The sequence below is a fragment of the Bubalus bubalis genome, chromosome 7, assembly GCF_019923935.1.
Source record: "Bubalus bubalis isolate 160015118507 breed Murrah chromosome 7, NDDB_SH_1, whole genome shotgun sequence".
In the NCBI taxonomy this organism is placed as follows: Eukaryota; Metazoa; Chordata; class Mammalia; order Artiodactyla; family Bovidae; genus Bubalus; species Bubalus bubalis.
The window spans coordinates 50,142,597-50,154,807 of NC_059163.1; the positions used below are offsets into that span (position 1 = coordinate 50,142,597).

At 37.3% G+C, this 12,211-nt stretch overlaps 1 protein-coding gene across 8 annotated transcripts in view; it reads left to right on the forward strand.

Annotated features, from left to right (window-relative positions):
• Positions 1-12,211, forward strand: part of FRYL (FRY like transcription coactivator) — a 264,481-nt gene that overhangs the window by 226,410 nt on the left and 25,860 nt on the right. For all 8 annotated transcript variants that reach the window (XM_044945882.2, XM_025290069.3, XM_025290064.3 and 5 more), the window contains 6 exons: positions 1,708-1,878; positions 4,276-4,416; positions 5,788-5,985; positions 8,457-8,618; positions 8,732-8,806; positions 9,127-9,303. In XM_044945882.2, coding sequence (XP_044801817.1) covers positions 1,708-1,878; positions 4,276-4,416; positions 5,788-5,985; positions 8,457-8,618; positions 8,732-8,806; positions 9,127-9,303 — 924 coding nt within the window. The remainder of the gene's footprint in view (positions 1-1,707; positions 1,879-4,275; positions 4,417-5,787; positions 5,986-8,456; positions 8,619-8,731; positions 8,807-9,126; positions 9,304-12,211) is intronic.

Sequence of the window (12,211 nt, forward strand, 5' to 3'; positions counted from 1 at the left end):
GTGATTTTCTGCCATTATGTGCTTCCTCATTATGCAAATATCACTGCTGCTGCTGTTTGTGCCCGTGGAGAGCACAGCATTTCAAAATGAGGCAATACTTGGAACAAATATTGTCCTTTTAGCTATTCATTATGGCAAAAATAGCATGCTAAAAAAGTTTTGTTATAAAACATAACTCTTTGTGGCTCATAATTTAACCTGATAATTCCAAAATTCCAAAATTAAGCTGGTCTTGCTTTACTATAAAATTGCACAGCCTATATTCCAAAGAATGTCTTCCTTTTCAAAAACTAGGTTTTAAAAAATCATTCTTTCAAAAAAATATCCTTTAAGATAAGAATTCTATCAGAATGTCATTCTTCAAGCTAAGATTAAAGAATTCACCTCAAACTATAAAAATTTTTGCTGAAGAGTAACAGATTATGAAATTGTAAAGTTATATGGTTTTGTAAAATAGTGTGGAAAATTACTATATTTTGAAATACAAGTAATTATATCTTGAAATATAAGTGAAATACAAATCATTTTGAAATATCAACCAACTTTTTCTTTTTTCTTCCTGGTGTCTCTTTTATGAGTAAAAGGCTAATGCATGAAAACAACTGCTTTGAATGATTTTATAAAATAACTTCCAAGGTACTATGTTAAGTTTCTGCAGAGTCTTGCACGCCTTCATATCTTGGGCTTATCCAGTGATATTGTCTGCATGATGAATAAGTGTAAAAGTCAGTTACAGTCATCTGAAAGTTGAAAATTTATATATATTTTAAAAGGTAATACTCTTGTTTTATCAAATGCTCTAGGCAGTTTGTGAAAATAAGATGGAAGAATAAGGGAGGAAAATGAAAAAAAGGGGAACTAAAAGAACTTTCGTCATGGCTATCCTTTCACGATAGCTGAGACTAATATGGCCCTTTTCCAGTTCTTCACTGTTCAGTTATCCTTGGAGGAGGTTAAGGAACATCCCCACCAGTGACTTAGGGAACAGACAAGGTGCATTTGGCCCATTAGATTCTCCCAAACATTTGTTGATTCAGATACTGTAATACCATATCAAGCAAACTCTAAGAAAGTCAGCATACTTTTTACCAGCCTGTAAATGACTGGCTAAGGACCTTGAGAGCTTTAGCTGATTCCATGAACATTGGAGACACAGGGCTCAAGCGTTTCATCAGCCCTCCAGTGAAGTCCTTTTACCGTATCACACGTGTTGAGGCTTCTGCAGCTGACTGCTTTGGTGAGATACCCTAACACCTTGAGACTAAAGCATTTCCTCTTTGGCACAGCAACTCTGAACCTCCCTGAGGATTTCCTGGTTGACTCTGCCTATTTAGTTTCTTGTACTTTGAACCTTATATGGATTTTATAAGACAAAGCTCTTTTTACAAGATGATATGTAGGATTTACAAAAACATTTAGGTTTTGACCAAAGACATTTTTCTAGAATATTGGACTGAAAAGAAAGCTGTGTTCTTAACACCCATGGAAGTGCTTGACATATTAACCATCTTTCCGTATTATCTAAATCATTCCCTCAAGGATGCCTTGTGCTTTCTCCTTTTCTGTTTAACTTCTCTACTGTATTGAGATAAAATGCATTAATGCTTCAACATATATATCTAAATTATTTCATTAAATGAATACATTGAATATAAAATTATGTTTAATGTCGTTAAGTAAATGAAATTTTTTTTGTTGTTTTTTTAGGTTTGTGCAGAAGAAAAATGCCCAACACTTGTCAACCTGGCTCACATGATGAGCCTGTACAGTACACACACGTACTCCAGAGACTGTTCTAACTGGATCAACGTAGTGTGCAGATACCTGCATGACTCCTTCTCAGATACTACGTTTAGTCTTGTGACTTATCTTGCAGAGGTAAATTTACCCCCATAAAAGGATCTTGCAACTGTTCTGTGACAGGATTTTTCAAGAGTATTTATTTCTAGAGCAGCACTAATACTAATTTTCAAATTTTATTGAAGAATGAATAGAGGTAACATCTTTTTTAAGAGGAAAAAATATATAGGTAATATCGTTCAAGTACAAATGAGTTTTTTTTTTTCATTTTCAATGTTTACTTCTTCATTCACTCTCTTTAAGTGGTATAAACTCAAAATAATGTAAACTTCAACTTACCGGTTTTTGAATGTATTTCTGCATTCACTGTCTTTAAATAACACAAAACTCAATATAAACCTCACCTTTATTTAAAATGGAAAATGGGGTTTTTTTCCCATGGTCTTGATCCTAGGAAATGGTTATCGTTTTTTGTTTCTATAAATTAGCTCTTGGCTTTGAAATTCGTTCTAGAATAATAGTATAGCATGTAAAGTCATTTCTGCTGGGCAAGTACTTATTCTGGTGATATGTTTACCTCCTAATCTAAAATATGATGGGCGGGACAGTAAATAGAATTTAAAACTAGTCCTGCTGCTGCTGCTGCTGCTAAGTTGCTTCAGTCGTGTCCGACCCTGTGTGACCCCATAGACAGCAGCCCACCAGGCTCCCCCATCCCTGGGATTCTCCAGGCAAGAACACTGGAGTGGGTTGCCATTTCCTTCTCCAATGCATGAAAGTGAAAAGTGAAAGTGAAGTCGCTCAGTCGTGTCCGACTCTTAGCGACCCCCATGGACTGCAGTCTACCAGGCTCCTCCGTCCATGGGATTCTCCAGGCAAGAGTACTGGAGTGGGGTGCCATTGCCTTCTCCGAAACTAGTCCTAGAACAGCATAAAAAGTTAACACAGTTGACATTGCACAACGCTGGAATTAAGGGTGCTAACTCTCCATGCAGTCCGTTTCGAGTATATCTTACAGTCAGCCCTCTACATCCGTGATTCAACCAACTGTGAATCACGTACTGCTGTGGCACTGAGAAAATGTGCATATAAACAGACCGAAACGGTTCAAACTCGTATTACTCAAGGGTCGACTGTATTAATTTGTTGAAGAAGTAACTCCATGCCTAGGAAAGTAAGTTACTGGGTAGAGAATACTGGAGACCTTCAAAAGGAAGAAATTCCTAGTCACTAAAAATGTTTATCAGCTTGCAATAAAGTGATATCTTCCTTTTTAGAAAGTTGACCTCTAGAGATTAAACCTAACACACAGACTTAAATTATTTGTAACTCAATAAGCGTTTAAGTATTGCTTACAGCACTGTTTAACTTATCCAAATCACTGATGGTGCCCATCATAAAGTGCTCAAGATGGTGTGAATTTTTAAGGTATTGGTTTTGATAGATTTACTCCCATCACCTTTATATTTGAGAGTGAGCTGACAGAGTGAGCTCTCTGCCTGAGAGCTTCCTGACATGCATGAATGTGCATCACTAGGTTTATCTTAAACCTGTACCTTTAGGACAAGAGCCAACATAAAGCTAGACCTAAGGCCTAAGCTCCTTTGAACTTAAGTGTCTTAATCTAGCTTTCACTTTTGTGCCACCATAAAGCCCAACACTAAGGTAACACTTGGAGAGGAAATGGCAACCCACTCCGATATTCTTGCCTGGAGAATTCCATGGACAGAGGAACCTGGTGGGCTACAGTCCATGGGGTTGCAAAGAGTCGGCCACCACTGAGCACATCATCACAAAGTAACACTCGCTCTCCCTGAAGACTGACCTGTGGGGCTCTAAGGTCTGACACTGGCACAGTGTAGCCTGTTGGGTACCACATATGGGCAATATATTTCCAGTCTATAAAGAGAATGCTTTGCCCCAAATGTTACTGTTATTAGTATAAGTTATCCTTGTTCTATGATTATTAATGAATCTCAGATTATCACTAACAACAGTACTAAAATTATTTACATGTATTTAAAATTACACAGATATAATTTTAATTGTCCCACAAACCCTATAGGAAAGTGGTATCACTTTTTATTTTAAAAATCAGGGCTCAGAGAGGTTAAGAAACTTGTCCAAGATTACATGGGTAGTCATCGGCTGGTGGGAATGGCTCGGGAGTAGTTAGTTATTCTTTGGTAATGGTGGTAGAGGAGTTTTAAAATAAATGGTGTTTAATTAAATTAGTTAAGGGTATGAAAGTAAACACTAAGGTTAAGAAAAAACAATGTACCTAATTCTCCTTTCTGAAGCAAGGACAAGTAACAATAACAGACATTACCTTTTACCTTCATTATTCTCTGAATTTCTGATAATCTGACCATAAACTCTTTAGGTTAACTGTATTGTGGTTTTCAACATCAGTAATGTAAATACAATGGAATTTTCTTGAACCTGATTAAAATATATTTTTAATATTACTTTTAGCTGCTAGAAAAAGGACTGTCTAGTATGCAGCAGTCATTACTACAGATCATCTACAGTCTTTTGAGTCATATTGACCTCTCCGCTGCCCCAGTAAAGCAGTTTAATCTGGAGATTATAAAGATCATTGGCAAATATGTACAGGTAAGTAGCTGCAGATCTTATGTATAGAAAGTGATCATCTCAAAAACAATATATAATCATAAAAAATTGGAAACACCTTAAATGTCTTAAGAACAGGGGAAGTGGTTAGTTTATAAATCATGTTTTCAGGAATATTTATGAGATGGGAAAATGTTCCCAATGTGAATGACATAAAGCAGAATCTGAATGGTAGGATTCAGCAAGCAAGTACATGTAGGCATTCTTTTACATTTAGAACACAACTACCAGTATAATTTACAGGAACATCCCTGAAGAGGCTTACACATTTTACAGTGCCCAGAGCTCCTAATTTTTTACATAAGGGAAAAAAATGATGATTTCTATTTAATTTTGTTAAAGATAAACTGTTTCTACAGTGATATGCTTAAATTGTCACAATATCATTTGGAGATTTCTATTATCACTAATATTTTGTGCTTTAGATGGCTTCACATCGAGATGTTATTAACTAAATTGGAAAACTCAGTTCTGCTAAGGATTTTTTCACTTCCTTTTTTTAGTAATATTTTACCTGGTTGAGAACTGTTAACTAGGAAACAAGATGTATAATAAAAGGTTGAGGTGTGATTTTAGTACCACAAGTAAGAAAAGAAGTCATTTTTTTACATGATTCTTTTCAGTAGATGGTAAAAGAGAAATGTTCTAAATTCTTAATTAGACATTGATTTCTCTCCACCTATACATCTGTCATGTAAATCATTCCTAAATTATACTGGTAGAAATATACAAAATGAAAAGCAGAAAAATAACTCAAAACATTGCCACCATATATGAGGGGAAAAGCTAACCCTATACAGGTCAGGAATCACTGAGAGGATTGTTTTAGCACAGCACTTATGCTTATTATTTGGGGCTTGAGCCATTAAGAAATATCTAAATTTTAAAAATATTGTAATATTTTTATGTCTAAGAAATCTGATGCATTAAAAATGGCTTATCACCAAAGCTTAAAACATTTTAAGTTTAGAGTCTTAGGGCCATGTACTTCATTCATCTAGAAAGTTCACATACATACGACCCTTTGGCTTACCCCTAACTGCCAGATTACTGTATTAGACTTTCTTAATGAATAGTATTTATAAAGCACTTATTGAGAACAGTGCAAAATATCCTGAGTTGTTAGTATTATTATGCATATAATATCTTGTAAATCTAACAGTAGAAATAATAACTTATTTTCTATCCTTGTGTAACTCAGACCCTCAGTTAAGGACCTCAGAGTAAAAATGAATAATTGACAAGGAATTTTTATAGAAATAATATTTTCACTGTCTACAATGTAACTAAGTTTTTGTTCTTAGTTACATATGTATTTGTAACTTTTATATGTCTATTAATTTTTGAAACCAGAGTCCTTATTGGAAGGAAGCCCTTAATATCTTAAAACTGGTGGTATCCCGCTCGGCAAGCCTTGTCGTGCCCAACGATATCCCCAAGACCTACGGAGGAGATATGGGCTCTCCTGAGATATCCTTCACTAAAATTTTTAATAATGTCTCTAAGGAGTTGCCTGGGAAGACCTTGGATTTTCATTTTGATATATCTGAGGTAAGATGTTCAGGTATTGGTGAAGGCTCTGTATTAGAAATGTTCATTTGTTCATTCTGTCATTAATCAAGCACTGATTGAGCCCATACTCAGCAGGAGATGCTGTGACAGGTGCCCTGAAAACGAGGTGGGCATGGGGAAAAGGCCTACTCTCAGCACGCCTGTAGCCTCTTGAGGAGATAGGCAAATAAACACAGTGCTTTGGTTGCCAACTAAGTTCGAAGTTTTATAGGACTATATAGCATGCACATCTAACTTAATCTGACTAAATGGGACCGTACATGGAAGTGTGGGCAGGGGAGATTAATCCTAGAAAAAGCAGCACATGTGAATGAAGGCTTGTAAGTGTGAGGAAGCATGGCGCTCTGGAAAATTCTAATTAGCATGGCCTACCGTGAACATGTAGCACAGAGGATAGAGTAGTGTGATGAGAGAGAAAGCTGAAGCCATAGGGAGCAGTACAATCATGAGGATATTGTCAGACGAGATGGTTATATCTTGAAGTAGTAGTAGCTCTTCAAGGATTTTTAGCTGGAGTAGAAAATATTAGGATTTGCATTTTAGGGAGATCAGTCTGGGAGCAGGATAGAAAACAGACCAGCAGGAATTTTTTAAGAGGGAAGTTATCAATCAAGTATTTTGTAGGGTAGGGGGAGTTAAGAAAGATAGCAATTGAAAATCTACTCACATTTTAATTGAAAAGAATAATACAGATTTTTTAAAAATTTGCAGTTTAGTCTTGGTATTTGAGGGCTTCCCTGGTGGCTCAAGATGGTAAAGAATCCGCCTGCAGTGCAGGAGACCTGGGTTCGATCCCTGGGTCAGAAGTTCCCCTGGAGAAGGGAACGGCGGCTACCCAGTCCGGTATTCTTGCCTGGAGAATCCCCACGGACAGAGGAGCCTGGAGGGCTACAGTCTATGGGCAAAGAATCAGACATGACTGAGCGACTAAGCACAGCACAGCACTTGGTGTTGAATTTATCTGAAGCTTATTGATTTGTTTTTTTAAGATACAAAGTATGTTTGTTGCTAGTGTTTTAGTTAATATCACCTGAGAATTTCAAACATGGAGTACACAGCGTGAGAATATTATAGAGAAACTAGCTATGCTATTCTTCTGAGTCAGAAATTGATAATGTAGCAATTATTTTGTTTGAAGAGTAATATGAATCCTCAGAACATTTGATATATATCAGATACTTAATTTCAATTTATTTCATCAAAAATTCCTAAAGTACCTGCTATGTGTAGGCACTGAAGATATACTAGAGGAATAGCAATGAGTCTCGCTCAGTCTAGGGACTCCCATAGAGCAATTGGAGACAGGCAAAGAAACAAATCAACATCACTGAGTAAATGTCCAAGAGTAATTACCCAGACGTGGTGGTGGCATCAGCATGGGCCTCCTTGAAAGTGTGGTGGCAGCGTTCAAAGTGCCCCAGGGTTTGCTTGGTGCATGTTACATGCAGAGCAGGGGATATGTGTCAACACAAAGGTCCATAAAGGCGCCATATCTTGGGAAACAAACTCAGCTTTGATGGAGTGCAAAGTTCAGGAGCGAGTGGTAGAAGTTGAAGTTGGGAACATAAGCAGGAACTAGATCATAAAGGGACTTGTATGACATGCAGACGAGCTTAAAACTATATTCAAATGCAAATTTGAGACACTTCACAAAGCCAGGTAAGCACCATTTTGGATTCATCATGGAATTTTACTGAAATAAATTTTGGAAATGTCATATATTAGATTTGCAATAAGACATTATATGATAGCTTTCACTTTGAAGTTGTTACTTATCTTGAATACTTGCAAAAGCACTTTTAGACACATACTTAACAATTACATTAAAAAAACCCACAAAATATTGTGTGTGTTAGTTGCTCAGTCATATCTAACTCTGTGCCCCCATGGATTGTAGCCTGCAAGGTTCCTCTGTCCATGGGATTTCCCAGGCAAGAATACTGGAGTGGGTGGCCATTTCCTTCTCCAGGGGATCTTCCCAACCCAGGGATCAAACCCAGGTCTCCTGCACTGCAAGCAGATTCTGTACCGTCTGAGCTACTAGGGAAGTCTGACCAAACTGTTAACCAACATTAAATCTGAGTGGTGAGATGACAGGTGATTTTGTAAAATCATTTTTGTATTTCTGAGCTTTCAAAGAGGACATATTTTATAATCATGGGGGGAAAGATGTAGACAGTGGCTTTTAAAGACAACAGATCTATTTTTAAAGTAGGAATAAGTTCTCCAACAGTCTCCTCAGAGTCTTGTTTCCAATAAAGTGAAATCTTACTATTAAAGAAAAAAAGTATCATTGTTAATTTTGATTTTTGTAGTATCTGCCTTTGCTAAGTAATCTTTCTCCTTACGCTGTTTTTCTGATTGTTTGTAAAAAATGTCATCACAGATACACTATTAACCCACTTATGTTGAATGTGTGAGTCAAACACTGGCAATTTATTTCTTTGTAGACACCAATTATTGGAAATAAATATGGTGATCAGCACAGCGCAGCTGGTAGGAATGGGAAACCCAAAGTGATCGCGGTAACCAGAAGCACTTCCTCCACTTCTTCCGGTTCTAACTCTAATGCCTTGGTGCCTGTTAGTTGGAAGAGGCCACAATTATCACAGGTACATAAAAGTCCATAGAACAGAAGAATCAATTTTATGCATGTGTGAGTACTGGAGAATTTGCCTTATTTTCATCAGTAATCTTAACGTTTGCATTTTTTCTTTCTCTTTAGCGAAGAACAAGAGAAAAGCTAATGAATGTGCTTTCTCTCTGTGGTCCAGAGTCTGGCCTTCCAAAGAATCCATCGGTGAGTAATCATGAAAACCTGCGTAAGGGTTTTTAAAAATCTTAGAAGTGTTAGTCCATGAAGAAACAGAAATGATTTTGTCTCCTTGTTTGCCTTTTCTTAACGGTGTTGACTAAGAATGAAAAAATTGTCACCTGCCTTTGTGACACTTGGCCACTGTGCTAATTCAGTATTCACACAATTAGACGTTTGCCCAAATTAGAGCTCTGAGCTCACTGACAGAAGAGGCCTGCGGTGGCTCGTAGGGCACTGATGCCCCATATTCAGACTGACCGAGCTAACGGATGGCCTGTTTTGTTTTGTTTTTGGCTGGGCGTCAGGTTGTATTTTCTTCTAACGAGGATTTGGAAGTTGGTGACCAACAAACTAGCCTCATTTCTGCAACAGACGACATAATTCAAGAGGAAGAAGTAGCTGTGGAAGATAATAGCAGCGAACAACAGTTTGGCGTATTTAAGGATTTTGACTTTTTAGATGTTGAGTTGGAAGATGCAGAGGTAAGGATGTGGGCTTTCATAATATTTATAGAATAGCTATAAATAGCTATAAATCCTCACGAGAATGAAGGATTTAACCACAGGATTAAATAAGGATTTAATCTTTCCTTGTTCGGGGCAGTGTAACGTCGAAAGGTACAAATCTAAGTTGGGAATTAAAGATGATTAGTACAGTTAGTCAATAGCAGAATAAGTCTGAAATAAAAGGAACATCTAATTTTTTCCATCTTTATCTTTCAAAATACAGAGTAAAAATGGATTTTTTTCAAAAGTATTTAATTGAGGGTGTGCTTAGACTTAAGTGTTTGCATAAGCCACACAAATTAATGTGCAACAGAAGAGTAAAAGTTTCATTTAAATCTATCAGACAGCTTTGAAGAGGGTGGCCCTGAAACCAGATTGACGATTAAGGTGCCTCTGGCGCTCTCGAACACTTTCCCGTGACTGAGCTTCTACCCAGGACATTACCCACCACTTTCTTCTTCAGGGTGGAGCCAGCTCTCTCAAATGCCTCGTTTCATTCAATACCAAGGACTTGCTCCTTAAAACTGATTCAGTTTAGAGAAAATTGATAGTTAGGTCAGCTTAGATGCTTCCTAAGTGGAAAGTCCAACTCAAAAGGTAGATTTACTTGCTCACAGAACTGGGCTAGCCCAGAGTCAGAGCTTATTTAGGCAAAGCTCAGTGGAGTTTCTGGCTGTTTCTTTGCATTCTCTAAGCTCTGCCTTTCTCTGCAAGTCGGCTTCACCTCAAATGTCCATACGTGGCAGCGTTCAGAGAAAGTGAGGGTCACTTCCATAAAGGCTCTCAGGAAAGCGAAGAAGTTAAGGTTTTCAGCACACTTCTTGTCACACCTCATTTGGCCCAAATTGAGACATTTGCCAATTTCTAAAAAAAAATCAATGAGCAATAGGATTGCCCGTCGCCCTGGTTGTGTCAGGCTGTTTGGGACCTATTCCCATAGCTGACATTAGTCCCCTAAGCCACAAACTCCTAAATCTGAAAAGTTTACATCAAACAGATCACAGAAATGTTCCTCCTAAAATTGTTATAAATGTCTGTCTTCAAGAGCTCCAAATGCCTTACTGTCAAGTATCCACACCATGTCATGCTACACCTCTGTCCAAGGATGTTCAAGTTACTCGTATAACCCATGCACATTCATCAGTCCTCTTTGAAGGGATGTGTCCTTTGACTCAAATAGGTGAGGTGGAGGAGTGAACTGTAACGGCTTCCACCACGTCACACCATTACTTGTTGATAGGAAACCATTGTATGGAGGTCTTCCTGTGTGCTTCAGCTACTACCACTCCCCTCCTCTCCCCCGCCACCCCGAGGATGTGAGGATATGACCATGGTACCTCAGGGTCCAGCAGATGCCCTCACACTGGCTCAGGGGTGGCCACTGTTCACCACGTACGTATTCCCAGACGCAGCTGGACAGGTTCTCAGAGCCCACGAACACATATTATTCAGTGTCATAGGGCAGTGGCTTTTAGCCTTTTTTAAAAAACTATAGCCATTGCTAATACATCACATATCACATCTAAGTATATACATATATATAGACACACCTTTAAAAGTTTAAAGAATATGCACCCTTACTGTATGTGCACTGCTATTTTCTATTCGATTTTTTTTTTTTTTTTTTTTTTTCCCAAAAAGAGCAGGTCATCACCCTCCAAAACTGCTGTCACTCCCACAATTTAAAAAACATAGAAAGTTGTAGGAAATAGGAAAAACCTACACAGTTAGGCAAGGAAGTGTGATTGGTTCAAGAGACCTGCTGCCCTACCTCACAGGCATAAGCCAGTTCTAAAGTCTTTTGCAGTTATTTGCTTTTTTCAGTTCAGAATTTAGAAGCTCTGAAGGTAGGCTCTTGACATTTTTGTAATGGTCAGGTTCTTTCTTTTTGTTTGCCTTTTTTTTTTTTTAAAGATCATTATAATTGCTTTCAAGTTTGTCTAGTACTCTGAAATGTTCCTAGTAATAAATATGGCTTTTGAGTAGAACCCTAGAATGAATTAAAGATGCTTTTGTCTTTTATTCAAGTCACAGTAATTTGAGGTGGTATTAACTTAGGTCTCATAATTAGGCCAAATCAAATGATAAGAGATTTTCTAAAAACCTAGTCTTGCTTTGAACATGGTAATAGTAAATACTTTGCTACAAAATAAACTTAACTGCTAATGAAACTTCTAAAATATTCCCCAGCCTTGAAAGCCCACAGCGTGTATTCATTCATTCCCTAAATGCATATTGAGGGCTGTTGCCACAACCCTGGTTTTGTTATCACTTTTGCACAGTTGATTTCCATTGTGTGTTTCATTTGAAATGAGTATTCTCTGATTTAAGAAAAAAAAGATATGAAAACCTCTATCCTGGACAATCCTTCTTGATAAAGGAATACACATAAGTCAGATTTTGTTAGCCAACTCACTGTAATTTGTCATTAGAGCTTAAGAAAGAGTATAAGAATTATATCCTTATCAAAGGAGGATCAGCTTGGAATAACAGAAACGTAACTTAGATAAATCCGTAAGTGGGGCAAAGCAGAAACTTGCTTATTTCCTATTGACCTTTTGAAGTTGACCTAGGTTATGTTTTGATAACTGTGATCTTGATTTTAAACTCCTCTTTAGCCAAAAATTACCACTGGATTTAGCTAGAACCATGCTACAGTCTAAAATAATTGTTGAACCTGTATGTTGTCAACTGAATGTGGGTATTTTAAGTCGGTTTTGCATTGTACCCAGTATTAAATCTATGTAAATTTTAAAGATTTCCTGAAGTTTGTGTTGCCAGAGTGTATCATAGAAATGTTGTTTTAAGTGTCTGTCTTTTTTTCCACGATATATTCTACATAAAAAAATAATGTGAATCACGTGTTGACTTCCTGCACAAAGCT